Source organism: Exophiala mesophila, assembly GCF_000836275.1.
Source record: "Exophiala mesophila strain CBS 40295 unplaced genomic scaffold supercont1.1, whole genome shotgun sequence".
NCBI classification, from domain to species: Eukaryota; Fungi; Ascomycota; class Eurotiomycetes; order Chaetothyriales; family Herpotrichiellaceae; genus Exophiala; species Exophiala mesophila.
Genome location: NW_015622504.1, coordinates 4,725,700 through 4,752,856, shown reverse-complemented (window position 1 = coordinate 4,752,856; position 27,157 = coordinate 4,725,700). Strand labels below are relative to the sequence as shown.

The 27,157-nt window shown below is 50.7% G+C and overlaps 8 protein-coding genes across 8 annotated transcripts; 5 read left to right on the top strand and 3 right to left on the bottom strand.

Moving 5' to 3' along the window:
* The first annotated feature begins 340 nt into the window (after nt 1-340).
* Nucleotides 341-2,630, top strand: PV10_01514 (uncharacterized protein). Its single transcript, XM_016365732.1, has one exon. The coding sequence runs from the start codon at nt 560-562 to the stop codon at nt 2,525-2,527; it is 1,968 nt and encodes a 655-aa protein (XP_016229381.1). The 5' UTR covers nt 341-559; the 3' UTR covers nt 2,528-2,630.
* Nucleotides 2,631-2,813: 183 nt separating this feature from the next.
* Nucleotides 2,814-5,413, top strand: PV10_01513 (uncharacterized protein). Its single transcript, XM_016365731.1, has 2 exons — nt 2,814-2,963; nt 3,019-5,413. The coding sequence occupies exons 1-2, from the start codon at nt 2,852-2,854 to the stop codon at nt 5,325-5,327; spliced, it is 2,421 nt and encodes an 806-aa protein (XP_016229380.1). The 5' UTR covers nt 2,814-2,851; the 3' UTR covers nt 5,328-5,413.
* Nucleotides 5,414-5,830: 417 nt separating this feature from the next.
* On the bottom strand, nt 5,831-7,053 carry PV10_01512 (uncharacterized protein; the record flags this gene model as incomplete). The annotated part of the gene is made up of 2 exons (XM_016365730.1): nt 5,931-7,053; nt 5,831-5,865 (listed from the first exon to the last, which is right to left on the bottom strand). Exons 1-2 carry the CDS (start codon nt 6,883-6,885, stop codon nt 5,831-5,833), a joined length of 990 nt encoding a protein of 329 aa, XP_016229379.1. The 5' UTR covers nt 6,886-7,053.
* A 385-nt stretch (nt 7,054-7,438) lies between these two features.
* On the bottom strand, nt 7,439-11,756 carry PV10_01511 (uncharacterized protein). Its single transcript, XM_016365729.1, has 2 exons — nt 10,860-11,756; nt 7,439-10,808 (listed from the first exon to the last, which is right to left on the bottom strand). The coding sequence occupies exons 1-2, from the start codon at nt 10,889-10,891 to the stop codon at nt 7,892-7,894; spliced, it is 2,949 nt and encodes a 982-aa protein (XP_016229378.1). The 5' UTR covers nt 10,892-11,756; the 3' UTR covers nt 7,439-7,891.
* Nucleotides 11,757-13,895: 2,139 nt separating this feature from the next.
* PV10_01510 (uncharacterized protein) lies at nt 13,896-17,153 on the top strand. The gene is made up of 2 exons (XM_016365728.1): nt 13,896-14,596; nt 14,654-17,153. Exons 1-2 carry the CDS (start codon nt 14,049-14,051, stop codon nt 16,788-16,790), a joined length of 2,685 nt encoding a protein of 894 aa, XP_016229377.1. The 5' UTR covers nt 13,896-14,048; the 3' UTR covers nt 16,791-17,153.
* Nucleotides 17,154-17,174: 21 nt separating this feature from the next.
* Nucleotides 17,175-20,038, bottom strand: PV10_01509 (uncharacterized protein; the record flags this gene model as incomplete). Its single annotated transcript, XM_016365727.1, has 3 exons — nt 17,175-19,152; nt 19,204-19,879; nt 19,934-20,038. The coding sequence occupies 3 exons, from the start codon at nt 20,036-20,038 to the stop codon at nt 17,747-17,749; spliced, it is 2,187 nt and encodes a 728-aa protein (XP_016229376.1). The 3' UTR covers nt 17,175-17,746.
* Nucleotides 20,039-20,575: 537 nt separating this feature from the next.
* PV10_01508 (uncharacterized protein) lies at nt 20,576-22,004 on the top strand. Its single transcript, XM_016365726.1, has 4 exons — nt 20,576-20,647; nt 20,706-20,816; nt 20,870-21,464; nt 21,514-22,004. The coding sequence occupies exons 1-4, from the start codon at nt 20,639-20,641 to the stop codon at nt 21,903-21,905; spliced, it is 1,107 nt and encodes a 368-aa protein (XP_016229375.1). The 5' UTR covers nt 20,576-20,638; the 3' UTR covers nt 21,906-22,004.
* Nucleotides 22,005-23,246: 1,242 nt separating this feature from the next.
* PV10_01507 (uncharacterized protein) lies at nt 23,247-27,013 on the top strand. The gene is made up of 3 exons (XM_016365725.1): nt 23,247-23,701; nt 23,755-26,322; nt 26,377-27,013. Exons 1-3 carry the CDS (start codon nt 23,657-23,659, stop codon nt 26,437-26,439), a joined length of 2,676 nt encoding a protein of 891 aa, XP_016229374.1. The 5' UTR covers nt 23,247-23,656; the 3' UTR covers nt 26,440-27,013.
* Nucleotides 27,014-27,157: the final 144 nt, after the last annotated feature.

The window sequence follows — 27,157 nt, the reverse complement described above, 5'->3', positions numbered from 1 at the left end:
CCAAAAGAGCCTCATAATCATCGCCACGCGTCTTTCAGGTCAGATACCTAAGATATGTTGATTCAACTCCAAGAAACCTTGGCCGCAGGTTCCGACGTTTCTATTCGGCCCTTCTCAGGCCAATCGCTGATAAATGAGTGCCTCCACCCTCCATGTCACTTGGAGTCGACCCGCTTTCATGGAGTCTTCGTCTTGGAAGATGAGCTTCTCTATGGAAAGACGTAAAGACTAAAGATGTATGGAGAAATTGTGGATTGAGGCGCTGATATCTACGGGGTTGCGTGTCTGATTGATTACCCGTTGGTGGATTTCTTCTTCTGAGTCTCGCTTCTTCCATCTCTCGGCCTTTTCTTATTTGAGCCTCGAAAGGCGATGATCTCACTGGCTATCAACATGTTCATACCTGCGGGGCGCTTCTTACCGAATTCTGAAGATTATCCGCCTGATAATGTCGCTCCACCTTATTGTTGATCATACATAAGATGGTCCGTCTGGTCGCGTTACATTTCCTTCTGGCTGGGGCCACTTGGTTCGTTACTTGCGACGCCCGCAGCATTACATGGCTGCTCGTCCCCTTCAACTCAAAGCCCCAGGCAGCCTCGCAGGCACTTTGGCCGAGTACGAAGCCCCCAACCAGTCCTCCGACACCTCTAATGCGCCAGTCGACTCCGAACCTACCCAACCCGAGATCCCCGAACGACCAGGATCAAAGTCACTCTATGAATTTACTCTTCCTTCATTGCATTTTCTACGCTGGCGACCGCTATACCACGTCCAAGCCCCGACAGGGTGGATGAATGATCCCTGTGGCCCTGGGTACGATGCGACAACTGGACTATATCACCTCTTCTTTCAGTGGAATCCTCGACGGAATCTTCACGGCTCCGTTGCTTGGGGCTCCATCCATTGGGATCATGCATTCTCCAGGGATATGATCAATTGGACCATATCAGGTATCAGCGCTCTCACACCTGAGGCGTGGTATGATAAAGAGGGCTGCTTCACCGGTTGTCTTGTGCCCACAAGTCCTGACGGCCAGCCAGGTCAGTTAACAATTCTCTACACCGGCGTCGGTCGCCTGCCGTTACATTATACCCTGCCATATACTCGAGGGACAGAGACATTGGCCCTTGCAGAGTCGTCAGATGGTGGCTTGACCTGGTCTAAGACGAAGGCGAATCCTATTCTGCCAGAGCCACCTGTTGGAATTGATGTGACGGGTTGGAGAGATCCCTATGTGTCGAGATGGCCTGCTATGGATCGATTATTGGACATTGACCCATCAGAAGATATAATGTACGGCATGATCTCGGGCGGTGTTCGACACCGCACCCCGACTGCATTTCTCTACGCTGTCAATCCATCCAATTTGACTCAGTGGAGATATATAAACGCAATCGTCGATGTTGGTCTGAATCACAACATCTCAAGATGGTCAGGTGATATGGGCATCAACTGGGAATGTGCCTGCTTCATGACATTGAGTGACCATGACAACGAATCTAGCAGAGAATTCATCGTTGTTGGAGGAGAAGGCACAGACACTTCTCACCCTGAGTCAACATTTGCTGCTTATCCTCAAGAAAGTACCAAATTCCCTCGAACAGAGCGTTCTCTGCAGTGGATGTCGGGGACATTAACCACCAATATGAATGACCAAGGCCAAAAGGTGCCCAAGATGGAGTACACTTTTGGGGGCAAATTCGACCATGGGCTCCTCTACGCCGTCAACATCTTTCGTGATCCGGCGACATCCAAACAGATAGCATGGGGTTGGATCACCGAGGAAGACTTACCACAGAAATTGGTTGACCGTCAAAATTGGAGCGGCTTACTGTCATTACCTCGCGAATTAAGCTTGATCACGTTGAAAGGTGTCACCAAGGCACTTAATTCAAAACTGAAAGAAATCACTTCCCTGGAGGTCACACCGGAGTCAGAGGATACATTTATTATCCGGACCCTAGGCGTTGCACCCGCATCGTGTCTCCAGGCACTACGAAGGGACACTCGGCAAGTAGCGATCGAGGGATCACCGACCTTGACACCGGTAGGAGACTGCTTCATGGGGGTTCAGACTTGCCGCTTCGAGCTGTCCGCTCTTCTCCAGGTTTCAGACGCTTGTACCCGCATCGGATTGAGCATATTTCATAATGAAGACCACGACATTACGTCCTCAACCTCCATATATCTTGTTCCGGAAACGGAAACACTCCAGATTGAACGACCAGATTCTACCAAAATCGACCCCAATATACTTACCTTTGCCGAGTCAGCTCCTTTTACCCTATTCTCATTCAAAAGGGGCGGTTACCAGGAAAGAGAACTGCTGGAATTAAGAGTGTTTTTCGATGAATCGGTGGTCGAGGTGTTTGCAAACTCGAGATGTACCTTCTCGACAAGAGTATACCCTGCATCGAAACGATGCTGGGGACTGAAATTTTGGGCCGAGGATGAGAGTAGACAAAGTACACTCGTGCATGCGCAGGCATGGGATGGGCTTAGAGCTGATATGAAAGTCGCATAACTAGAGATACAAAGTCCTTAGCCACTCGATCATATATCACAATTGTCTAATGAGTCTATCGGCATCACCATCGGGCCAATGATTGCTGTTATGATAGAAACAATGGCTGGAATTATACATATAAGCCATGACGTCATAAGCTCTTCACTCTTTCCTCCATAGTAAAATTCCAGACGCCAAGTCTTGAGCCCGCGCTAACCCCTTCTGGCAACATCCCACCTGCATCTTTTTTTCTAGACCATCTCACAAGTCGAGGACGCAGTGTAGACTATGTCCCTTCTACCCTTCAGATTCAAAGCTGGAGACTCGGGGACTACAGTCAAGATGGCCCCGACGCAGACTTCTGTCCACCATCATAGGAACACCACCAAAGTCGATCATAAACCATTCAAATCTCGATTTGCCTCCAAGAGTGCTTTGAAGGATCGCGCCAAAGGTATCACCAACTCCAGCCCAGCCCATGCCGGGACTGAATACTGACTGTATAACAGGCAAGGTCGAGAGTTCCAGACCGGAAAAAGGCAAAAGAGGAACACCCCATCAACAAGTCATGTCCAAATTGGCCCGACGAAACCAAGCCAAACAACTGCGTATGCACCATAGAGAGAAACGCAATCATGAGGAGAACATCTTTCAGGGTGCCGACGGTGCCGCCAAACATATCGCTGTTGTCCCTCTGTCGAGCCAGGTCGATGTATATTCCGCCATCGGAGACCTGAATGAGAGTGTCGATATTTCCAGACCAGAGTCCGCCACGGGGACCGTCCCCGCCAGAGTCGATCGATTTCGTCGCAACTTGCTCTATCTTCCTGCCCGATTCGACCTCCTCAATGCCCTTGATATTTGCAAATTAGCCGACTGGGTCATCTTTGTCCTCGACGCAGACCAGACTTTTGGACAAGAGGAGGACTCGTTTTTAAGAGCCATTGAAGGACAAGGCATCACCAATGTTACCGCTGTGGTCAAAGACTTAGACTCGAAGGTCCCTGCCGCGAAACGGTCCCGCCACTTGACTGATTTGAAAATCTCGATTGGCCATTACTTCCCCAGCCTGGATAGACTTTCAAATCTCGACAATAAGTCAGACTGCTCAAACTTGGTGCGGAGTTTGTGTACTGCCTCAACCAGGGGCATTCGCTGGCGAGATGATCGGAGTTGGATGTTGATTGAGAATGTGGAGTGGGCTGCCAACACTGAAGGAGGCTCGACGAGCAATGTGACGGTGTCCGGTACCATTCGAGGAAAAGGTTTGAATGCTGATCGTCTGGTCCATATACCAGGATGGGGTGATTTCCAGATTGAATGCATTAAAGAATCACCCGCCCAAGGTCACAAGCGCAAAGCAGATGAGATGGATGCCGACATACCTGTCAAGACATGGTCACCATCAGCAGAGCAGGACGATCTCGCCGAGCTCGCCCCAGAACAGGTGGACATGCAAGATATTGCGAGCACTGCAGCAACCAACGACCACAAGGGTGTGCTCCTCGACGATCACCATTATTTCTCCGATGACAACTCCCATATCCCAGCACGACCCAAGAAACTTCCCGAAGGCACCTCCAATTACCAAGCGGCCTGGTATCTAGATGATGTGTCAGATTCAGACTCGGAGTTCATGGATGATGATGTTGACCGTGATATGGATATGGAGGCTGAAAAGTTAGGTCCTGAGGATGGATTTGTTCTGAATGAAGGAGATGGGATGACTGAGGGTGGTCTTTCAGAATATCCAGAGTCAGAGATGCACGTGGATGCCGACGATGAAGAAGAGGCACGACAATTGGAGGAACATCGAGCCAGCCGAAAACAAGAAGCCGAAGAAGATCTTGAATTCCCTGATGAGATTGAGCTGCATCCAGAGGTCGCTGCTCGAGAACGCCTTGCCAAATATCGTGGTCTAAAGAGTCTCAGAACCAGCGAATGGAATCATGCCGAGGATTTACCATATCAACCGTTGGACTACAATCGTCTCCTTCAGATTGCCGACTACAAAAAGTCGTACACTGCGGCCGTTCGAGAATCTTTCGGTGGTGGTGTTGTGGCTGGGACCAAGGTTGAGATCGAGCTTCGAAACGTCCCTACGTCCCTCCAGACAACAACTCCATCTTCATTATTCTCCCTCCTTCGTCACGAACACAAGCACGCAGTCATCAATCTCAACTTGACCCTCCATTCTCTCGTTGAAGGCCCACTCAAGTCTAAGGACGAACTCGTTGTGCAAATTGGCCATCGGAGACTACTGATCAACCCTATTCTATCTGCCTCTGGACAGACGCCTAACGATGTACACAAATTCGACCGCTTCCTACATCCAGGTGGCACCTCCATTGCCACTTTCACTGGGCCTCTCACATGGGGATCTGTACCGGTGCTCGTGTTCCGTCGCGGTTCCTCTGCCACTGACGATCAGCAAGACCCACCACAGCTCATTGACAGCACTACACCGAGCACCAGCAACCCCTCAACCTCTCCTCTGGAATTTATTGGAACTGCAACCACCATCCCACCGTCACACACGCGCGTCATCGCCAAACGAGTCATTCTTACTGGCGCACCATTCAAGATTCACAAGAAGCTCGTGACAGTGCGATACATGTTCTTCAGTCGAGAAGACGTGCTCTGGTTCGCCGCTCTTCCATTGTGGACCAAACGTGGTCGCCAGGGGTTCATCAAGGAGCCTTTGGGTACGCACGGATACTTCAAGGCCACATTTGACGGAAAGATCAACCCGATGGACGCCATTGGTGTCAGTCTGTATAAACGGGTCTGGCCTCGACCGGCAACAGTTTATGAATGATGAAATAAAATTTCATGTAATGAGCAGCATGACACAATGAAATGAAAATGAGGGAGATGGAGACTTTCTAGATACTCCGAATTATAGGCGTCGAGATTTATGTTCATTTAACCATCTTTATGGATCGAGACTTGTAGTACAATCCATTACGATCCGTGAATCCTCCTCATCTAGATGTAGCTGACTTATCTTCCCATCCATCCCTCCATCTCTATCCCATTTCATCACATTTCATCCCTCTCTATCCCTATTCCCCTCCCCCCCTTTCCAACCTCTCAATATCCTCCTTCACCGCAGTAATCCCCCCCTCTACATCTCTATACCTCATCCCCAACGCCCTCATAATCTTCCCTCCCGGATCCACAGCCTCATATTCATCGCACACTCTCTTCAACTCGTCCACCTTCTCATCCAACCCCTCCTTCTCCATCCTCAACTCTCTCAACCTCGCACCCGCCCACTCATTCATCTTCGCCCCTTCCACCACATATCTCTGCCTCGCCTCAAGTAACATAACCTGAACCTTTAAATCCATCGTCTGAGCCACAGCGACGAAGAAAGCCGCTCGAGCAAGACTATGCCGTGTTTCGATGCCGTGTTTACTTTTTTCGAGTCGGGTAAGTAGGGTTTGCAGGGCGTGGAGTTGAGAGGTTTGGAGTTTGAGATTAACTTCGTGGAGCCTGGTGAGGGAGGTGGGGAGGGAGGTGGTGTGGAGGTGGTTGAGGTGCTGGAGTTGGAGGGTTAGGTGGGTGGAGAGATTAGAGGGTGGTGTTTGCGGAGAGTTTGTGGTGGGTAGACCGGTTGTGGTTATGGAGAGTTTGTCGCTGCCAGTGTCATGACCATGACCATCACCGTTGCCATTGCCAACGGTGGTGGCGAGAGATGCGAGTTGAGCGAGTTGAGCGAGTCGCTTTTCTGTAGTGATGAGATATTGGCCTACGGCCGAGGAAATTGTGTCCAAGTTTGCTATGAATCGGTCACGGTCTTCTTGGGGTAGGAGAGTTTCGTCGTCTTGTTCGAGAGATGTCGAGACGAGGAGAAGAATGTCTTTGATTTCCGGGGATAATGTTGCTGAGTCTGTCCATGAGGTACCGCGGGTATGGTGTTCTTCTCGTGACAGACTTTCTTCCCTTGATGGTCCGTCGGTAGAATATGCGGCTTGACTCAGTGAAAACGACAAAATCTCGCGCCTTGCTTGTCGGATACGGAGATCTTCGATTTGTTGGTCGATGTCCTTCCTCTGCTCCTTTTTTCGCTTCTTTTCCGTTGGACCATTCCAATCCTGGGGAGCGTCGTCTTCTCCGCCTTCTTCTTCGCCGTCTTGGTCTTCTTCTTCATCTTCCTCATGATTATCGTCCGTCTTGGAACGATTTAAATGACTCACCGCATCTCCACCAGAGACAATATTGTCCGGCGCTAGACGCGGAACCCATCGTCTTTTTTCATTGAGACTCTTTTGCGACGCGTCCACGTCAAGAATCTCGGTCGTCAGGTGCTTCCATAATTTTGCAAACTGTGGATTTTGCTCTAATATCTGTGGTGATATTGGCGGAACCATGGTCTCAAAAAACTATGATGATGCGGACACCATGTTTCAATTCGCGACTAGTATTTGCTGAAGAAGGTGACTGCTTGCTTGTTGGGTCTGCGTACGTACTGACCCGCTTATGTGAATTTCAAGCATCAAGAACTTTGACTTTCCGTCTATGGAAGCAGTCTTGATGAGGTCGAGGTCGTAGGTTGGTTCTGGAAGCTGATTGGAGAGCCGAGCGGACATATATCGTGTTTGAATTTCTCGTTCTGTCTGATTTTGACAGACGACTTGAAGTCACGACAGGCGGAACGGCCTTTACTGGGCATTACTAGAGGTGTCCACGATGTCCACTACTAAATCCTGAGGCTCTCGCTCTAGACGTTTCTTTGACATCATGGTCATTACACCTACATTACTTCTAAAGTCAACAACAAGCAGACGGCTCCTAACTACAAAAGATGTCCATCCGCCTTCGGTCTTCGAGTAGGAGACTCTTATTCTTCTATACGCCTCTTTAAAATCACAGTTATTACAGCTACATTACATTGCCCCTCAAAGGTTATGACTGAACCCTTTGATCAACGACAACGATCCCTTATTATCTTCATCAAATTCATTCCTTATTACTTTCACCAAGTCTATTACTTATCAAACCCCCCAACAAAAACATCCAAGGTACGTCCGAGCAAGAGCCAAGTTTGTAGCCGCATTCATTTGCATGGATGCCATACGGTTTTGATGTGATACTTCATGTCTGTTTCAATTCATACCGTGTGTCAGGGCATGCTCGCATTCTTCTCTCAGCTTTCTCATGCATAACTTCAGATTTAAATCCTACAGCTCCATCAATGCCTCTCTCGCTCTCTCTCTCTCTCTCTCTCTCTGAAGCTATCCGAGACCCGGTCCCGGGAATTGATATGCAACTGCTCTGTTGCGGGTATTCGTGCCAATCGACGGCAGTGTCCATTGCAACGCTATCAACGCAAAATAGCCCTTGTCTCACAAGCCATCAAGTCCAATATGCACCAATCTACTCTTCTTCACTCTCCTCCGACCCATCGTCATCGTCGCTGCTGTCGTTACCTTCGATGGACTGCATTGCGTTTGGCGACACAGCTCCACCATACGCGCCAAGCTTGCCTCTCAACTCTTCGATTTGAGCTTCTTGCTCATGCTTGTTCATTGGCTTGCTCTTCTTGGTTTTGGTCACAGCAGGCGCGTTGTACACATCCTGTTGCTCTGGCCGAATCTCGACTGGTGGTGGACCAGCATATTTCTTGACAAAGTTGAGCAGTCTGAGAAGCGCATGAGTCGGAACCTCCTCAATGTCCAACTCAATCTCATTCTGGTCGCTGTTGGCCAAGGACGGCACGCTGGACTGGATGATCTTCAAGGCCTCTTGCATCTGCTTTTCCGGGAGCATGGCAATGCCATTCGAAATATATTGTTTCTCGGCAAAAGTCACAGCACGGTCCTTATCCGCCTTGGACTTGCTGGGCTTCTTCTTGTCCTTCTTGTCCTTTGCAGAAGACACAGCGCCAGGGCCTTGTTTCTCCTTCTTGCCGGCTTTCGCTTTCGGCTTCTTGGTCGATGGAGATTTGGATTTCTTGGGTTTCTTCTGGGTCAGACCTGCCATCTGCTTTGACATTTCCTCCATTTGCTTTTGCAGTAGCGCAATCTGCTGTTGTCGCGCCGCCTCTTCCTCGTCCGAGTCGTCTGCTGCCTCCTCCTCGGATTCTTCTTCGGCATTTTCATCGTCCTCGGCTTCGCTCTGAGGCTCCGAAGGAGGCTCGCGACTAGCAAGCCACTCATCTTTGGCGGCCCACTTCTGATTGAACAGAGCTTCCAGCTGATGTCCAGATTGGTTGACGAGATCACCCTCGGGATTGAATTTGAAACAATTCTTGAAGATGAGCCGGACATCTTCTTCAAAGTCTTTGGCCTTTTCATACACATTCTGATCTAGGTTGGTTTTGACCGTGCCAAGATCCATAGGTTTGCGGATGATCTGGAAGTACGTTGGGATATTCAAGGCCACAGGATCGACTGGATGAGTGAAATATTGATTGATGGTCCAATGTCGTGGATGCGAGATCTCCTTGAGGACTTCTTCACAGAATTTGAGTTGCAGCTCATACTTCTTCTTCTTTGGTCGCCCACTACCAAATTCTTGATTTCGCTTGGTGGGCACAATGGCTCTCTTGGGACGGCCATCCGCCAAACTTGAATCACGGCGAATCAGTGGGATACCATCAGGACCGGGAGCAAAAGACGGTGTTGCTGGCGCGGCAGCCTTGGGCGAGGGATTGGCAACCACCGGGCGTTGCACCGCCGTTGAAACCGACGGGCGACGTGGAGGTGCCTGTCTGGTGGGCTCCTGCTTGCGAGCCGCCTTCTTCTCCTTGGAAGGGTCCTCAATGCTGGCTTTGGGGAGATTCGCCATCTGCCCATTGAACGAAGACTGCATCTTCTTGGCTTGTTGCGAAACACCATGCTCAGGGCCATTGAAAGCGAAGCAATTGCTGACAATCAACTCAAAGTCACTCACGAATGCGGACACCGAGGTGTACTTGTTCTGCTTCAGTCGCTGGTCGATCGTGCTCAGGTCCATTGGGTGTTTGATGATATCGGGGTAGTTTGGAATGTTCAAGTGGACATAGTCCACGGGCAGTCTGAATGCAGACGAGGCGTTGCTTTTCTTCAAGTTCGAAATAACTTTCTTCATGTGGGCGAGTCGCGCAGTTGTCACCGAGTCGTCGCCGTCAACTGGAGTACCAACGCTGCTTGAGACACCATTGGGAGCTGGGGAATTCTGGCTGACGGGGGCGGGAACATCAGGCACCTTGAACGTCGCCTCTTCAGTCTTTTGGTCTGGTTCGTCTGTCTTGATGCGTTTCGCAGCGCGATCTTGCTCCTCTCCGTCATCTTCTCGTTCGCGAGCTTGTTTGACTACTGCAGGGGGGGCCTCAGTCATGATTTGATCCTCCAGTTGGATGTTTGGGAGTGTCATGACAGCAGGAGTTGGTGCAGGTGCGGCCGGTTCCTCGGGCTGGGGAGGCGCAACCTCGGCAGAGACGACTGGCTCCGGAGTAGGTGATACTGCTGCAACTGGGGTCGGTTGTTCGGATGTCAACGGAGCAGATACCACAGTTGGCTCTTCGACTGGCTTCTCGCTGGGCGATGTCGCTGGTTCAGGCCTAGGGGCAGGTGGTGGGGACTGCGCAGGAGGAGAGGGCAAACCCGTGGCAGTTAATGGTTCCGCAGGGGTAATGGTCACAGGTTCAAGTGGACTTGCTTCGGACGAAACAAGGTGCTCGACCGTCTCGAGTTTGGCAGGCGCGATTGGATCATCAGCGGCATTATCAAGCTTGTGTTTTTCAGCCTCAACAGCCGCCACTGCGTCCGCGGAAAGAGCGTCTGAATGAGGCTCTGTTCGTAGGTCGGAGATCGGTGGTTGAATAGGGTCAGCAACGGGCTTGGCAAGCTCCATTGTTGCCTGCGTGGATTCGATTGGAGTGGTTAAGGTTTGTGACTCGGCGGGTATCGAGGAGGGGATACCAGAGTCAGTGGGGTGGTCTTCTTGAGCCAATATTATTGTTGTTGCTGTGGGTGGTGGTGGGAGTGGCACGGTAGGTTCATCGGGAATTGTGGAGGAAGGAAGAGAATCGGGGATGGTGGTAGATATACTGGTCTCTGTTGGCTGGGCGTGTTCACTGATACCATTCACTGCCGGTGTCGTCACTTCTGGAGGTAGCGCTGGTATTGTGTCAGTAACTGCTTCCGGTGCCGTCTGTGGTAACTCGGGCTGCGGTGAAGGTTCTGCCACAAAGGGTTTGGGGGGAAGTGAATTGAGAGTTGCCTCAGAATTTGAAACTGATGCGGCGAGATTTTCGGTAAGATGAGATTCTGGAGGTTGATTTGATGTGGATTCGAACTGTTTAGGCAGTCTGGAAAACGTCAGATCATGTGACAGAAAGATCGGCGGTAGTTCAACAAACCCATTAGACTCCAACTGCATCTCAACGTCCATGATGCCAAAATGAGAGTGATGGCAGATCGGACCAGCCGAAAATCAGAAAAGAGGCAGGATTAATTATTAAGTGTACTGTTATACAAAGTACGAGGTGGCGTTGCAAGGCGATGGAAGTGGAGAGAAGCCAATGAGATCTTCGAGGGTCGATCGCGTGCGCGAAGTCGGCAGGGTGAGTATAGCTGACACAATGAAGTGGCAACCGGGACGAGAAACTCTGTATCTCTCAGATCGACCAGCCTGATGATGACCAGTACACTGGGAGAGTGGGAGTTTTATTTGGCGGAGATAAAAACCCGGCGCCGAAGGGTCATGTGACTGTGGTAAGTGCCAAGAAGTTGGTGAGAGAATGATGAATAGGCTGCGGTGCTGCGATGTGACAAACCAGTGAAGGCGTGTGTTGGAACAGGCAGCAGTGACAGGTTGGTGGCGACCGTTGAAGATTGAATTGCGAACCAGAATAATGGAAATGCAAAACGGTCGGGTGGCGCGGGATAGAAGTAAAAAACGCGATTGGAGATGGCGTTTGTTGTTTTGGAGTTGGAGAAAAAGAGTAGAGGAAGAAACAAAGACGACCAACTGAGCGCGTCAAATTGATTCTGGGATGCGCGAGGATAAATAAGACGGTGAACAAATCAGATCGTGGCTTGGCGGGAAATGGTAAGACCGTGACGCGAATTGTTTAGTGGTGAGGAAGGTGCAGGTGCAGGTGCAGGTGCAGGGTAGATGCTAGGTAAAGGAACGATGGCAGGAGCAACCAGACCAGTGCAGGGAGGCACGCGATTGTGAGGCAGGTGCGGTCGTGAGTGGTGGTAAGGGCAGGTAGGGAAGGTTAGGCGACAAATCGCTCGCAGGCAGGTGCACCACACTTTGAGGAGTAGCGAATTCGAGGGGCGCGAAATGTTTCTCTTAAGTAGCCTCGGTCTTTGCGACGAGGCACCGACCCGTATCCCTGCGGCTTGCGGACCCTCAGTCCCTCCACCAGAAGGCTTTTCCACCAATGGTTCCATTTGTCCTTCGATAATCCCTGCTCTCCCATTTCCGTGCGTGGACCTTGGACCATTTGATTGATTCTTCAGGATCCACCATGACTCAATAAGGCAAGGCAAGGCCAAGGAAGATTCAAACTCTACGTGTGCGAAATGCATCTGTGCGCCACTTGTAGCAGCCCTGCCACCTCGAATCCTCCGCCCGCCTGGGTCTGGTTGTCGCATTGGAAAGCTTTTTAGACTCCATCCTACTAGTTGAATGCTACTTGAACATAAGAAAATAGTGGGCTTGCCTCGACATTTTTGACTACTTGGTCGATCTCTACATCTACTCCGTACAAATCGATCTTTTTGCATTCTTCAACAAACATGATATGCTTGGTCTATTTGTCTTCTCTACGCTGGTCGCATCAATAGTCAAACGCGGATACGAGTTTCGTCAAACGGTGAAAGATAGGCCATGAGTCCTGATTTAGATCCAAGTACCACAATCCAGGCGCCACTCGTTCTGCGGAAATGTGGCACGTGACACATACTACAACTCCAAAAATTGGATTGCATCACATGACCACAATCAGACTCCAGAACCACTCCGTAGACAGAGTTAACTAGCTGCAAGGCTAGATTTTACATCTAACAAGTCCCAACCTCACTCTCACCTTAAACTCCGATGTACAACTGCATGCACCTGCGAAACAAACTTGCTTGACTCTCAGCCGCTGATAGCCCTTGAATTATTTGCGGTTTTCAAGCTTGGATCGTTATCGCAGCCTGATGCGCCAGGCAATTTCCGGCGTCTTCCGAGCTTATCTGATTAATCAGTTCACGCTCCTTTTCCGTATGAGAATCGTGTTCTCTTGAAGAAAGACCTTTTGGGTTTCAACTCATGATATTCAATACTGGTTGGTTCTTCAATGAGTAGGGTGCTCTGCTCCTCCCTGAAGCCATGTTCCAAGGCAAAGCTCTCACCAAATAATGAACCTCAAGGACGGAGCATCCGCCCCCTCTTTACCTCCCTGACCTCCTCAGACCAGGTGTCCATATTTGTTGACCCTACGCAACTAACACATAGAAGCTATTCTGGTCCTGAACCGTGGAAATGCTGCTTTCCGGAAACTGATTTATCCCTTTTGGGTCCAAAGTCAATGTTGCGCACCATCTCTGAAGGATCCGTAAGATACCCTTAATGTATCGTGCCATTTTGCGAAAAAAGAAACATGGTCGACGTTTCAGTATTTAAAAGAAGTCCTGGGAGGATATGAATTGGCCTCAACGAGAGTATGTTTCCAATCACGGGCAGAATGAACATCCATTGGCCCTGAACGCTCAACGGGCTCCAAGAAATTCTTGGTTCATCAAAAACACTGAAAGACTCGAAAGTGTCACAAGGCATGTACTGCCGAGTCTGTCCTTCTGAACCAGTTGACATCTCTGTATTGCGTTCGTTGCATCTACGGAAATTTGTCGAGTCCATACTCGAATTGGGGCGCCAAATCACCTCACTCAATTGCAGACAAAGGATGTGGCTACCAGCTTAAAGTTGAGTAGTTCCAGCAGACGGGCGAGCAAGTAGACCATTCGAAGGCAGTTCAATGAAAAGATCATGAGAGTTGCGATCAAAGAATGAGCAAACCAGGGTGCATTCAGGGCTATGACTTGCTCTCCACAGCACTGCCTGACGATGTCTGTCTCTAAGATGAGAAATAATCTGGTTATCTTTATCCAAGTGCGTAGATCTTTATTTGAGAACAAGGCTATGAGGAGTGCGAGAAGAGGTGTTTCAAGTTTGGACAAGATGAATAGATCACCGTCGTCGTCCTCTGATGCCTCAGGTAGACTGGCAAGATTATTCCTCCTAATAAAGCTAGGCTATGACCATGTTTGGAGAAACTATTGCCGATTTCAAATGACAGGTCCATAGCCGCAAGCTAACCGGAACGGATCTTAGTCTGCCCGTCTAAGTGGTATCGCTTCTCCGCTCCTACTTTTTTTCTGCTTTACAATTGCGTCGACATTCAAAGTCGAAATTTCAAAAGGTGCAGTTTGAAGCAAATTTATTCTGCTCCCCATAACAATCCTTGACGACACCGCGATGCCATAGTCGTGGTTCACTGTCAATCTATCTCTCTTCTTTTCTGCCACCCTTCACCATTCAGGTTATCGCTGCAATGGGTCCCAAGCACTCCTCCACCGCCGTCCCCAAAATTTCCTCTGCGGCTTCGCCCTCAGTTTCCTCTGCGACAACCTCTTCCCAAAAGTCGTCCATACTAAAATCCGCTTTTGCTCCATCCCAGTTTCAACTTCACTTGTTTGCGTCCGTCATCCAGAGTTTTGATTCACAACAACTGCGGATACATGATACATCCTCTGGACGCCTACGTTGTCAGCATGACACCAAGCCAGGAGCGAGGATCACAAGTCTCGACTGGGGCTACTACGGACCGGACTTCCACGACCAAAGACAAGGGTCCGACAAGAGGAAACGTAAGCGAGACAACGCTGCCTCCGAGTCTGCGGTAGTTGCCTACGCCACCAGTACTTCAGAGATCTATTTCTTCTCACCTGCAGAGGCTAAAGTCGTGGGTACCCTTGTTCACGGACATGACAGAGGGGTACGCGACTTCAAGTTCACTCCTGGCGAGTACAAACAAGGTTGGAGCATAGGCGAAGACAGTGTCCTTGTGCAATGGGACCTGGTCAAGGGCCAACCTATCAGGTATGCTGTCCATTCTATATTCCAAGATTGAGTTGAGACTGACCACCCTTCTTCCAGATCCATTAATCTTCCCGATCCTGCCATTTCAATTCTTGCTGTTCCATCGACACAGTCTCCTGAAATTCTGTGTGCATCATCCTCCCCGTTCGCAATCCATCTCACCGCATCCGAAAACATTCAGATCGACCGATTCGATGCATTCAAAAACCCCATTCACACCCTTTTCCGTTCTGGTTTAAGCGACTCGGAAGCATCGCCATACTTTCTAGCAGCAGACAACGAAAAGTTCCTGAACATTTACGACATTACGCAGAAATCTTTGGTGAAGACACTGGTAGCGGGAAGTGGGGTCGTTGAGGCACATTTTTCCGATGCTCCTGTCTCTTCCTATGGCCAGGGCCAGATGGTGGCGGCTATCACGAAAGCTGGTGTCGTCGAGCTGTTTTCGGATCCATTTGCTCCAACCACCACGGCAATTGGTGAATCTAGGTCTAGCCGACAAAACCTCACCAAGAAAGCTTCCGCGTCTGTCCGGCTTATAAGTGCCGACACGAAATCAACGGGAGTTACAATAACTGCGGCATCTCTCCAAGGCCCAGATCTGGTGATTGTTTCAGCAGTAAGCGGAGTGGACTTGTGTTTCCAAAAGGTTAGATGGCAAGACGAAGGCAATGGTGAACTTCTATTCGATGGCGTCAAGGAAGTGGTCCGGACCAAGTCGGCATCTACCTTGAACACAGCCACCCTCAATGGCGTCAAGGACATGGGCAAAGCACATGTCGACGACTCAAAAACCATTGTGGTCAATGGTGGAGCAGCCCCCGAGTCCGATGCAGTCGAGATCCTCAGCAGCGACAGTGAGGCAGAAGATTCCGCTGATGAGGACAATGAGAACATCGAAAATGTCGATCCCAACTCGAATGAAGAAGATCCTGAAGCTGGCTCAGACGAGGAGATGGAAGAAGCAAATGACAATACGGCTAATCAAGACCAAGACCTAGCCATGGTCGATGCTGCTCCTGAAGTTTTGGAGCCCTCGTTCGGAGAGATGCTCTCTTCAAAACACCCTGAAACAATTACCATCATTGATGCTTTCGGAACCGACGCATCCGCACTGGCAGTCAAACCCGGTCTTCCCAGGATCCCCTCGGGCATGTCTCTCGGTACTGTTCTCACGCAATCACTTCGAACCAACGACAACAACCTTCTGGAAGCCTGTCTACACACTCTCGACATCAACATTGTCAAGAACACCATTCAACGTCTCGACAGCTCTCTTGCCGGAATCCTGCTTTCTAAACTCGCCGAACGACTCTCCAGCCGTCCTGGTCGATACGGACATCTCATCACATGGGTTCAATGGACGTGCATTGCTCACGGCGGAGCCATTGCCGCCCAACCAGATGTGAATGCCAAAGTCCGCACTCTCTACAATGTCCTCACGCAACGAACCCAAACACTCGACAGTCTTCTCCTTCTCAAGGGTAAACTCGACATGCTGGACGCGCAACTCGCATTCCGCAAACAACTTGCTGCCCAGCGACCAGCTACACGTGACGACCAAGACGAACCAGGCGTCATCTACATCGAAGGCAAAGACACCTGGGACAGTTCTGACAGCGAAGACCTCGACGAAGACATTTCCCGCCCATTGAAGAAACGCGTTCAAGGCCGTGGCAGCGCCAAAGCAACTCGCCGCGCTCTAGAGGATCTAATCGACGATGATGACGAAGAGTCCGACGACGAAGATCCTTCACCTCTTCTCAACGGAAACGTCGACTCTGACGACGACGACTCTGACGACGACGAGTCCGAAGACGATGATGAGGACGATCTCGCCGTTAACGGTGGGAAACGCTCACTCATTGATAATGAAGCAGAAGTTTCTGGTGCTGAAGACTCAGATCCCGACGACCAAGGCGACAGTCTGGGTGAGGACTCTTCATCCAAAGATGGATCTTCCTCCGATGACGATGACGATGACGTTGACGAAGAGGAAGAAGAATCTGACTCGGAAATGGACGATTTCATCAACGATGGCGAGATTTCATTTGCAGAAGATGAAGACGACGTCCATATTTCCGGCGATGACGACGACGAAGAGGGAGTAGATGTCGGTCGATCGCCTGAGCCGAAAGCCTCTGTATCAAAACAGAAGAAAAGCTCCAAGAAGACGAGCAGCATGCGAAAGTGAGAGATGGAAAACCGACTCGCTTTGGAGGAGCGGACGAGGGTGAGGCTGTCGACTGGACGAGGTTATGTTCGAGTGAATTATTGATTGCATAGACTGGTGGTGTACGACATGTTCTACGGAGATATGGTTAAGACCTATGTATGGTCGATCGGCTATGCGCGATGCAGAGGCAAGAATGGTTCCCCCTTTCTAGAGGGAGGCGTCTCGACCAAGACCGACCGTGTGCCTACTGCGTTGCAGATATTTGATGAGGGGTACGATCTTCCAGCGAGGGAAGACATGACAGGCTTCGAAAAAGCCCTGTCCTGTATGCAATGCTACCACATACAGCGCGTTTGTTCGATAATGATATCCGATTCAGAGACTATCAAAAAATTAGGCCAAGGGCGTCCCAGCCTTGAATAGAAGCCAAATGCTCCCCTGCGTGCACGATCTTGTGGGTTCTCGTAGTGATAGATTCGTCACGTCCCTCCGTCGAGTTAACAATATGACCAGGATGGACCGAGACGGCTCCATCTTTATCGAATAACTTCTTCTCCAAACCCTACCTCATCCACACCAACAGCTTCACACCACCCTTCCAGGACACGGCTGCCACCAAGAACACCCTCTCGATTCCCCAGCCCACGGCCGGTACCCCTGCTCTTACCTGCCCACACCTCAAAGAACTTCACCGTCTGGTCACAGCAGGCAATAATCAGGCTTCCTTCCTCTTCTGTCCGGCTCGCCCATGTCTCACCTTCGCCTCGGAGATTTTTACGATAGGCATCACGTGGCCGGGACCAGGAACCTGCCCGCTTCCACGTTGTAGATCGACGTGCAACTCTGAATTCCCGTGAACCGTCACCAGACCCATCAGGGCTAGGGGCAGAACTTCGCCGTAATCGAGTGTCAATACTCGCAGCCGCCTGTGCGTATCTTCGGCTTTGCTCCAATTCTCGTACTCGCACAGCCTCCTAAGCGGCAAAGCCATCCTCCCCAGGGTCTTGTCTTCTCGTAGGAACCGCATCGTTGGGCCCGCCAGGATACGGAATGGCCCACAAGGCACGCCCAATCTCGCCATTCTGTTTTCTGTCCCAAGGAATGCTCATAATACAATCACAACTGGGCCAGCTGAAGACTGCGATCCGAATATCGTGCTCTGGTTGTGAGTATCCAAAAGTCGCGACAATTTCTCGCCTTGTCGTGCTCCAGACTAGACTTGTGACCTGAGAGAATACATTGATCAGAGCCAAGGTGGCACCGGATTCTGCATGAAAGAAATGAATTTGACGGTCATTGCTTCCACCCCCTGTTGCCACGAGTGTAGGCTGCCAGGGCGCGAAGGCAATTGCTTTGACCGCGGCCGCATGGTAGAAAGAATACATATGGACATCGGACATGGCTATGATACCAGAGCCGTTGGGATCATGGTGCAGAGGGGAACTATTCGTGGCAGGTAAGTTGTCTGCTCGCACATTGACTTGCGAGGCAGCGAAGATCGGCGCCGGTCGACTTCGCAATGGAGTAGGCGGCGGGCTGGGCAGCCCAATCATTTGGATGGGTTCGAAACTTCGCCCTCTGGAATTCGACTCGTCGGGTAAAGATCTTGGAGATCTACGGTCTGGTGACGCTTCAGGAGTCATCACTGTTCCGACCATCCCATGAATTCCATCCTCGCCCTGTTTTAGTCCACTAGTTACTGCGACTTGGCGGTCAGATTGAGAACTTGAGGTCTCAAGGACAAAGTCAGCATCAAACAAAAGAGCGCGGTTATCGTTGCCGCCGGACATGAAATATCGGCCATCTGGAGACCAGGCTAGACCGCAGATGTTTTGGCTGTGCGCATCTATCTTTGCGAGTAAAGTCAGAGATCCACGAGCAAAGTTTGGCCATTCGAGAGAATAGTAGTGGATTGTGCCAGTGTCGTCTCCGACAAGGAGGTCCTCGCTCAAAGCCATATGCGAGGAGCGGGCTGACTGCCTCCTCGTTGGACTTGGTTTGAAGGCGACGCAAGTTGCTGGCGAGAGATGCGGAGCTTCAAAACGAGGACGCGATTCTAGTAGGCTCCAGAGGGTAACAGTTCCGCTGTTCCGTGCTACGGCAAGGATAGCTTTGCCTCCTTCTTCGGATGAGAATGCAAGGGACGTTACGAAATTTGTGGCTCTCACAGGCGGAATTGGAGGATAGCGCACGCCATATTTCTCTGTCCAAAGATAGACCTTTTGGGTCAAAGCGACAGCCAGAGTATGGCAGGTCCGACTATACGCAAGAATGGAGCAGTAGTAGTCGTCCTTGAGGTTCGGGGCATCCAACACGCGAAAAGGAATGGTTGGCACACCCTTCTCGCGCCGATTAGCTGGGACGAGAGGTTTGGGCGAGGCTAGAGCTAGGTCTAAGTCAGGAGATCTTCAGCGGAGAGTGAGAAGCTTACAATGTGGATCGAATTGCCTCTTCCACGCAGTGTCTGTCCATACAAAGGGGCTGTGGGCGGACAGGACAATATCTCTGGCCTTGTGATCTTTATCGTGAAATTGAAGCAGAATACGGGTTGCTGGGTCGATATTAAGAGCCAGAGCCAAGCGTCGCTCGTGATCGTTGACCTTGTCTTCTCGTGTCGGCCGGTCCAAGAAGTTTGCAGCGTGCAGTGGAGCAGTTGAGCCGCTCACAAGCAGCTCGGCCGATGCAGAAGTGATCCCTTGGAGTTGGCCAGGTTGTGCAGAAAGCCTTCCGCCCACCGTCCAGAAGCCACCACTGGGTTGACGTAGGTCTTGCGAAGCATTGTTTGCATCAACATGGGCCGGCGTAGTATCATTTCTATGGATAAATGAAGGAGTATAACGCGGGGGCCGGAGATCATATACATTCTGAGCGCGTCTCTGTCTGACCAGATCTCGCGACCTTGTACCGCTGATGGACCGAAATGGACTGAGAGTGGTGTCACGCTGTCTGTGGTACTGCTCACGGTGCGGGAGGAGGACTGGCGGATGGCTGGTCTGATAAGATGACCTCTTCTCAACATAGATCGGCCTCTGAGGGATGAAGCGATCAGGTGATGCAAACGAAGCTCGAGCACGGGCAATGTTGCTGGTTCGAATGCATTTTCTCTGCTAGAGCTTGCCAGTGGTTGGGGTACTCGGCTGAGCAGAGTGGACTTCTGGGACAGATTGCGACGTTGTGGGATTCTGCCGAATGTCGGCTACTTCGATAGGCCTCGTGGTTGAAGTCCTAAATTCCTGGAGGTCGGGAGAGGGCTGATATCGAGCCATGAAAGAGGGATCATGAAGGTGACTCTCTGGGAATGCCGAGAGGGACATTGAAGGAGGTCAAGTCCGTGAAGAAGACCGCAGTGCGATATGTAGACCACCGAATGAAAAGTGGTAGGCGGTATGGTTCATGCCCAAAGATAGCCCATCAAAGACCAAATGTATTCTGCTTCAAAATTCATGCTCGGTTTGTGCAGAGGCAGAGCCCAGCAGAGACGTGGAAGAGATCTTGGTGCAGTCCTAAGAAGAATTCACTGGTACACAGAGGGCACAGAAAGGGAGAGAGATAGCGTGCTGTGCGGATGTAGGTACCTATGAAGAATGTTAGCTGCAGGGCATCCCTTGCATGAAGAAATAGTAGTGTTAAGCATTGGGTGCATAGTGTGATGGCAGATGGAGGACATGAGATGGAGGGGCGATGACGAGCCAGAAGATGCGGTAGTGGAGTGGAAGAGTGCCTTCCGCATTTGGCCGCTGGGCCAGGCAACATCAACCACATCGCTCTTGCCACATTCTTGTACTTTCTCGACCTCAACACGTGTCCCATTTTGAGGGCAACGACCTGCGGCTCACTACTCGTACCCTTCCAATTGATGACAGTCTATGGCCAGTGTAAGCAGATGATGATATTATCCCACAAAAAGCGATCTTATTGATGAGGTGATTCTAGCATGGCGTGCCGCGGACGGCGGTGCGGGAGGAGCGGACCACTGAAAATCGGGAGAAAGAGCTCCGAGAAATCCAACAGTATCAAGGCCTTGTCGAAGAAGTCAATGAGAAGGTGAGATGAATTTGATGGGTAGCACGAGCTAACGAGCTAACGGAATGGGATAGGTCGCGGCGAAGGACTTTAGCCCCGAGTTGCTTCAAAAGACGGCAGAGCTGTTGAAGAGAAATCCAGAATACTACACAGTATGGAACCATCGACGGCGGATCTTTGTCCAAGAATTCTCCGATTTGGACAAGGCAGTCCAAAACGGTGACAAGTCGCCGGAAAATCGCATCAGCGAAACGTTGGATATCATTCAGATGGATTTGCAATTTTTGTTTCCGCTTCTCCTCAAATTTCCCAAGTGCTACTGGATCTGGAATCATCGGCTCTGGCTGTTGGAGCAGTCAAGCCTTCTGCTCCCATGTACGCAATCGCGGAAGATCTGGGAGGAGGAATTGGGGTTGGTGGGCAAGATGCTGAGTCGGGATAGTCGCAATTTTCATGGTTGGGGGTATAGACGGTTGGTGGTACAAAACCTGGAAAGTCAGACACTCCAGGGCCAGAGCATGGCACGACCAGAGTTCAATTACACCAAGAAGATGATTGGAGCAAACCTGTCGAATTTTTCTGCATGGCATAATCGGAGCCAGCTCATCACGAGGATCCTAGCCGAAGAAGATGCTACGGATGAAGAACGGAAGCAAATGCTCGATGAAGGTAATGACGAGAACGATATTTGGTGCGATTCGTCGACTAACATGAACAGAGCTGGAATTAATTCACAAGGCACTTTGCGACCCATATGATCAATCGCTATGGTTCTACCATCAAAACTTGATGTGCACCTTCGATGGGGACCGGGCACCAAACAGCATGGCACCACAGTTGACAGATGAGCAGCGAAGAGACTACCTGAAAGGAGAGCAAGAATATATCGAGGAGATCTTGGAAGATGCGGATGATTGCAAATGGGCATATTTGGCACTCATTGATATCGCTTTGATGGCGAAAAAGCTAAAGAAGAATCCAGACGGAGACGAAGATGAAAATGATAGCAGCCAGGTTCTAGAGTGGCTCCAAGCGGTGAAAAAGTTGGATCCGCTGAGAGCAGGTCGATGGGATGACCTGGAACGAAACCTGGTCCAGAACAGAGGATAGGGGGCTTTAAGCCTGGTTAGAATATGGCCGATCAGATATAATTTACGGCGAGCGTGTGGCCAGATTGAGGTCAATTGTTACTCAAGAAGTTGAAGGCGCAAATGCACTGATAATCAAAGGCCTTTAGAATACAGGGTGAAAGCAGGGTCATCCAAGCATGATGGCATCGTACGTAGAACTTGACTCTCGAGGCGCCGTTGACGATCAACGTCTGCCAAGAGCATGAGCCACGTTGCCTTCATGGTTCAAATCCAAGTCGGCACGCTCGGTTGATTCTTGATGAGATTTGTTGGTAAAAGAGCCCGAGGGGCCCCTCGGCCCCCTCGGCCCCTCTAAGTAGTGGCTTGTTCTCGTAGGCGAGGTCTTAGGACGTGCGCCTGGAGAGGAACCCCCAGTGTACTCCGTAAATCCTGTCTTGTCCCTATTCCAGTAGCAACTGTCGTATAATTGGTGCCCACTCGGTTCAGGACTGTCAACTTGTCAAGTAGCGGCTCCTTGAAAGTGACAGTGTCCGCACAAGTGACAATAAACAGTCAGTGACCCTTTTAGGAGGTTATTTCATAGAAGTCGAGTGTCATGCGACCCATTTAGGAACTACATATTGGACAGGGAGGAACTGGAGGGTGAGAAAGTGAGAGAGAAGAGGGAGAGTGGTAATTAAAGAACCATGGCAGCCAAAATGAGTTCGACGCGAACAGACGCGTCACACTTGTCGAGACGCGCCACACACGCAGAGTGCCTACCGCACTTACCCTGACACCCTTTGTTGGTACTTCTTTCTATTCTTGTAGAGTCTGTCCAACTTTTCTCTCTTCCATTGCTGCAATGTTGCAGTACTGCAGATTCATTCGGTTCTTGGAGATGAAACCACATTGCATCACACGTGTGCGCTCTGTAAATAGAAACAGTTACATGGTAGACAGGGATTCCTGAAAAGGCACTGATCGAGTCCCCAAGTGCACCGCCGCCACAAAGGGTCCAGTCTCAAGTCTCGGACCTTTCCCCATGTGCCAGGTTTCGCATCAGTTCCTAGGGTGCCAGTCTATGCCTAAATACCTTAGTTAAGGACTTAGTCAAGTGCTTGGCCAATTACCCAGAACCCAATCCCCATCAGGCCCTGTACTTTTCGCTGTAGAGAGTATCCAGGGTGCGAGTAGGGAAGATACTGGAAGGACTTGCGAGCAGCCCGTGGGCCTGTTACCCCTAAAGCTAACGCCTAAAAATGCCGATCCAGAGAACTAGCAATCCGTCACAGGCTCAGCGGCTCATACTTCATCTTTCAAAAAAGTGCCTTGCTGTTTGCCCATTATTAGACTTTCTCAACACCAACATACGTTGACCCTCCACCGTGTGCTCTTTGTCCTCACCATCCTCCGTCCTTGTTCGAAACGACATGTTCTCAAGTCTCTGTCCGACCATCTACCATCCAAATCTCGCTATATCCTTCACCTCATCAACCCTTCCAACTCAGTGACTCAGCACCTCACACTCGTTTTCTCCCTTTCCCCGGCGCATTGGTCCGGTTGGACGCTGGCTGCCAGTGCCTCCCTCACCTGCAGTTACCGCATTTGATCAGATTTCAATCCAATCTGCAACTGCGTCGTCCTCGATCCCCAACCGCCCCATCACCAGATTATTCCTCACCAATTGTCACACGACTCTCTCTCAGTCCTTCGCTCGACTCCCTTCCCTCCTCTCCTTAGAGTTTGCTGAACCATGGTGGTAATTCCCTGAAGAAGTACCTCTTGAAAATGGAAAACAATCAGCCGAATCCAGAAAATCCCGAAAAAGAGGATGTATGGCCATCCCCCTTCTTAACCGCCTCTACAGAGTGACTGATCAATTCTAGAAATTTGAGGATGCTAATGAAGACACCAATACCCGCTCGACCTCTCGCAGAAACTCCGCCGCCGCCGATTCCCCCAATGTCTCTTCTGCCCCCGACTCTGAAACTGGACCGAGAGATAGCGCAGGCTCCATAGACAAGGTTGCTTCGCAGCCGGTAGCAGACCAAGGAGAAGTCGACAGTGACAAGCCGCAGGAACCTCCTGAGGACCAACAGCCGCCTACAAAAACTGGCGAGCCTGTCGAGTCAATCGAGCCACCTGTAGCTGCTGATGCCCCTACGGCGTCCCAGCCTGTTGATCAGCCAAAACCACCTCCACGGCCGTCCAGATTTCAAGGCTTTTCTGCCTCTCTGCCTTCTGTTCCTTGGGCCGCGCCCCCTGCCCCTCCCAAAAAAGGAGATGCAAGAGCAATTTCTCCTCAGCCGCCACCGGCACAACCGAATCCCCCGACAGGTTTTGGTCGCAAAGTTACCACTCCCTTTGGATGGCTGAGTCGAGCGACGGCCTCTCAAAAGGATCTGAAGTCTCCCCCCATCCCCTCAAGGCAAGGCATCGACGCTCGCCGCAACACTGCTGCCTCCACCTCCACCCTCGGAAGCAACCCCGACCTCCCCACCCGAATCGCAGAGGATGGCCAAGAGAATTCAAATGGACACAAGCACTCTTCAAGGGGATTATTACGAGAACAATTCAAGTTGCTGAGACTGCGTGAGGAAGCCGGTGTTACCAATTTGGACGACCTTGACAAGCCAGAGGCAGGGGCAATAGCAGGGTTGGTGGGAAAATCAAGCAGTCTGGGTGCTGGTCTTGCAAGTCCTGCTAGCATTGGGCCAAATGAGCATACCATCTCCAGCCCCATCTTGTCTCCCACATCTCCCTTGACCGACTCCGTTCCTGTCAACCCAAATCTTGCCCCTGGCACCGTTTCTGGTGTTTCGGCCGCTCCCGCCGACCTGACCACTCCGATCGATTGGGATTTTTGGCAGCAGGTCGTCAATGAGGGTCCCCAGGCGGTCGCTCGAACAAGCCCCGAAGAATTCACCCAGGCTATCAGCGGCGGTATTCCACAAACCATCCGCCCTGTCATCTGGCAAGTTCTTGCAGGAAGCAAGAACGACGACCTGGAAGCAGTCTACTGGGATCTCCGATCACAAACAACCTCCCAAGAGGCAAAGGACGCCATACCAAAATCGCCCCTCTTGAACGGCCACAGCACTCCCACGACTCCTCATCCCACTATTAATGGGGTTGGCAAAGAAAAGGATTCGGTTGCATCATCGAGATCGTCTATACGATCTGACCATTCTAATCCTGCCACTAGCGCCAACCTCCCAGTCGCATCCCCTTCCCCATCCGCTGAGTCTCCTGACCCTGTAAAAGACGCAAAGCTACAGACCGAACTGGCCGCCCTCCGAGCGAAAAAGGCCAAAGACGATGCCGTGGCTCTCGCCAAGCTCGAGAAAGTCATCAAACGCGATATGGGTTCAAGAACGAGCTACTCCAAATACGCAGCCGCGTCTGGTCTTCAGGATGCTTTGTTCAATGTCTGTCGTGCCTATGCCCTCTACGACGACGCGGTGGGCTACCCCCAAGGCCTCAACTTCATTATCATGCCCATTCTCTTCACTATGCCTGAAGAGGAGACGTTCTGTTTATTGGTGCGCCTGATGAACAAATACCAACTGCGCGATCTTTTCGTCCAAGACATGCCCGGGCTGCACCTACACCTCTATCAATTCGAGAGACTCCTGGAAGACTTGGAGCCCGCGCTCTACTGCCATCTTAACCGAAGAGGGGTCACACCAAAATTGTATGCTACCCAGTGGTTCCTCACCCTCTTCGCTTATCGCTTTCCTCTGCAGCTGGTCATGCGTGTCTATGACTTGATCTTGTGCGAAGGCCTCGAAGGAGCCATCCTCAAGTTCGGAATGGCTGTTATCCAACGAAATGTCTCGACCCTGCTCACAATGAACGACATGCAAGCCTTGACCAACTTTTTGAAGGAGAAACTTTTCGACGTATATATTGACTCGGCACCATCCTCAAAGTCTATCCTTGAATCGGGCTTCTTTGGCAGTTCCGGTGGTTCGGATAACGAGGTATATCGAGCCGACCTCCTTGTTCAGGATGCATGTGCGGTCAATCTGACACCAGAGATGCTCGCTCGCTACCGAGAAGAATTTGAAACCACCACCAAGGCCGAAAAGGCCAGGGAAACCGAACTAGAGAATTTGAGGACAGACTGCGCTACCAAAGCTGCTCAAATTCGCTCGTTAGAAAAGCGAGCCGAGAAGTCAGACGCCGAACACATTGAACTCGCCAATGAGCTTGTGCGGCTCAAGGTGGAAAACACAGAGTATCAAGATCGAAATGAAAGTCTGTCAGGACAAGTCGAGGAGCTCCGGAAAGTGGCCGAAAGTGAAGCAGCCAATGTCGAGGAGAGAATGCGAGCCACGACGGAGCAAGTCATGCAAAGGAACATTGAAGTCCAGAACGAGAATCGTCACATGGAAGAGCAAATGGCCGAGATGGAGCGTGAACTAGTCGAGTACAAGATGAAGTATGCAGAGGTGAGTTTGTTCAACCTGGTCAATTTCTTGACCGTAGAGCTAACGGATATACAGCTCAACAGCGAGTATGACTCTCTGAAGCTGAGATGGAACGATCTCAAACGAGCACTCGAATGAACCATTTGCTTCTGATCCATGGGCCTCTCTCTCATGATGAATCCAGGCGGATACCTTCGAGTCTGGAACGCTGTATGAGAGCGCCTTGTCTCTCAACATGCAGGATTCGGGTGACTTGTCACCTTCCTATGTACAACACTAGCAACGACTTCGATAACGTCAACCAAGGCGACTGGCACTGTGGCGATGCGACCCACCACACAAACGACACATATAGCATAGCGCTGGCGGGCGGGAATTGGGCAGATGGGTCAAGAACCACGATGTTGTTGTCCGGAGTTTGAAGGATCTCGATGTCACGCTTCGATGACATTTATAGATTGGAGGAGCGACACGGTACGTCTGTCCTACCGGGTCTCCGAAATTGGTGAATGGCGCGAATGAGTCGGCCACCAGCTGAATGAAGCAATGGCCACTTTGTTGTTGCGAGCAAGACCTTGGGATTTTGGCAGTGTAGGTTAAAGGATGACACGATGGATACTGATTGAAGGCAGCTTCGCAAGTGTTAGGGCAGCTCGCTATCGATACGTATGGTTATGGGTGAATGAACCAAACAAATAGATTACGACCTTTCCATCAAAGATTCTTCTCTTCACTATAAGCGTGAACGTGTCTAACAGCGCCATCATGTAGTGGAAGGTTGGATGGATGATGTTTTAAGTAGTACCTCCTGATTGATGTCCTGTAGATTTAGTCTCCCGTCTGCATAAATATAGAT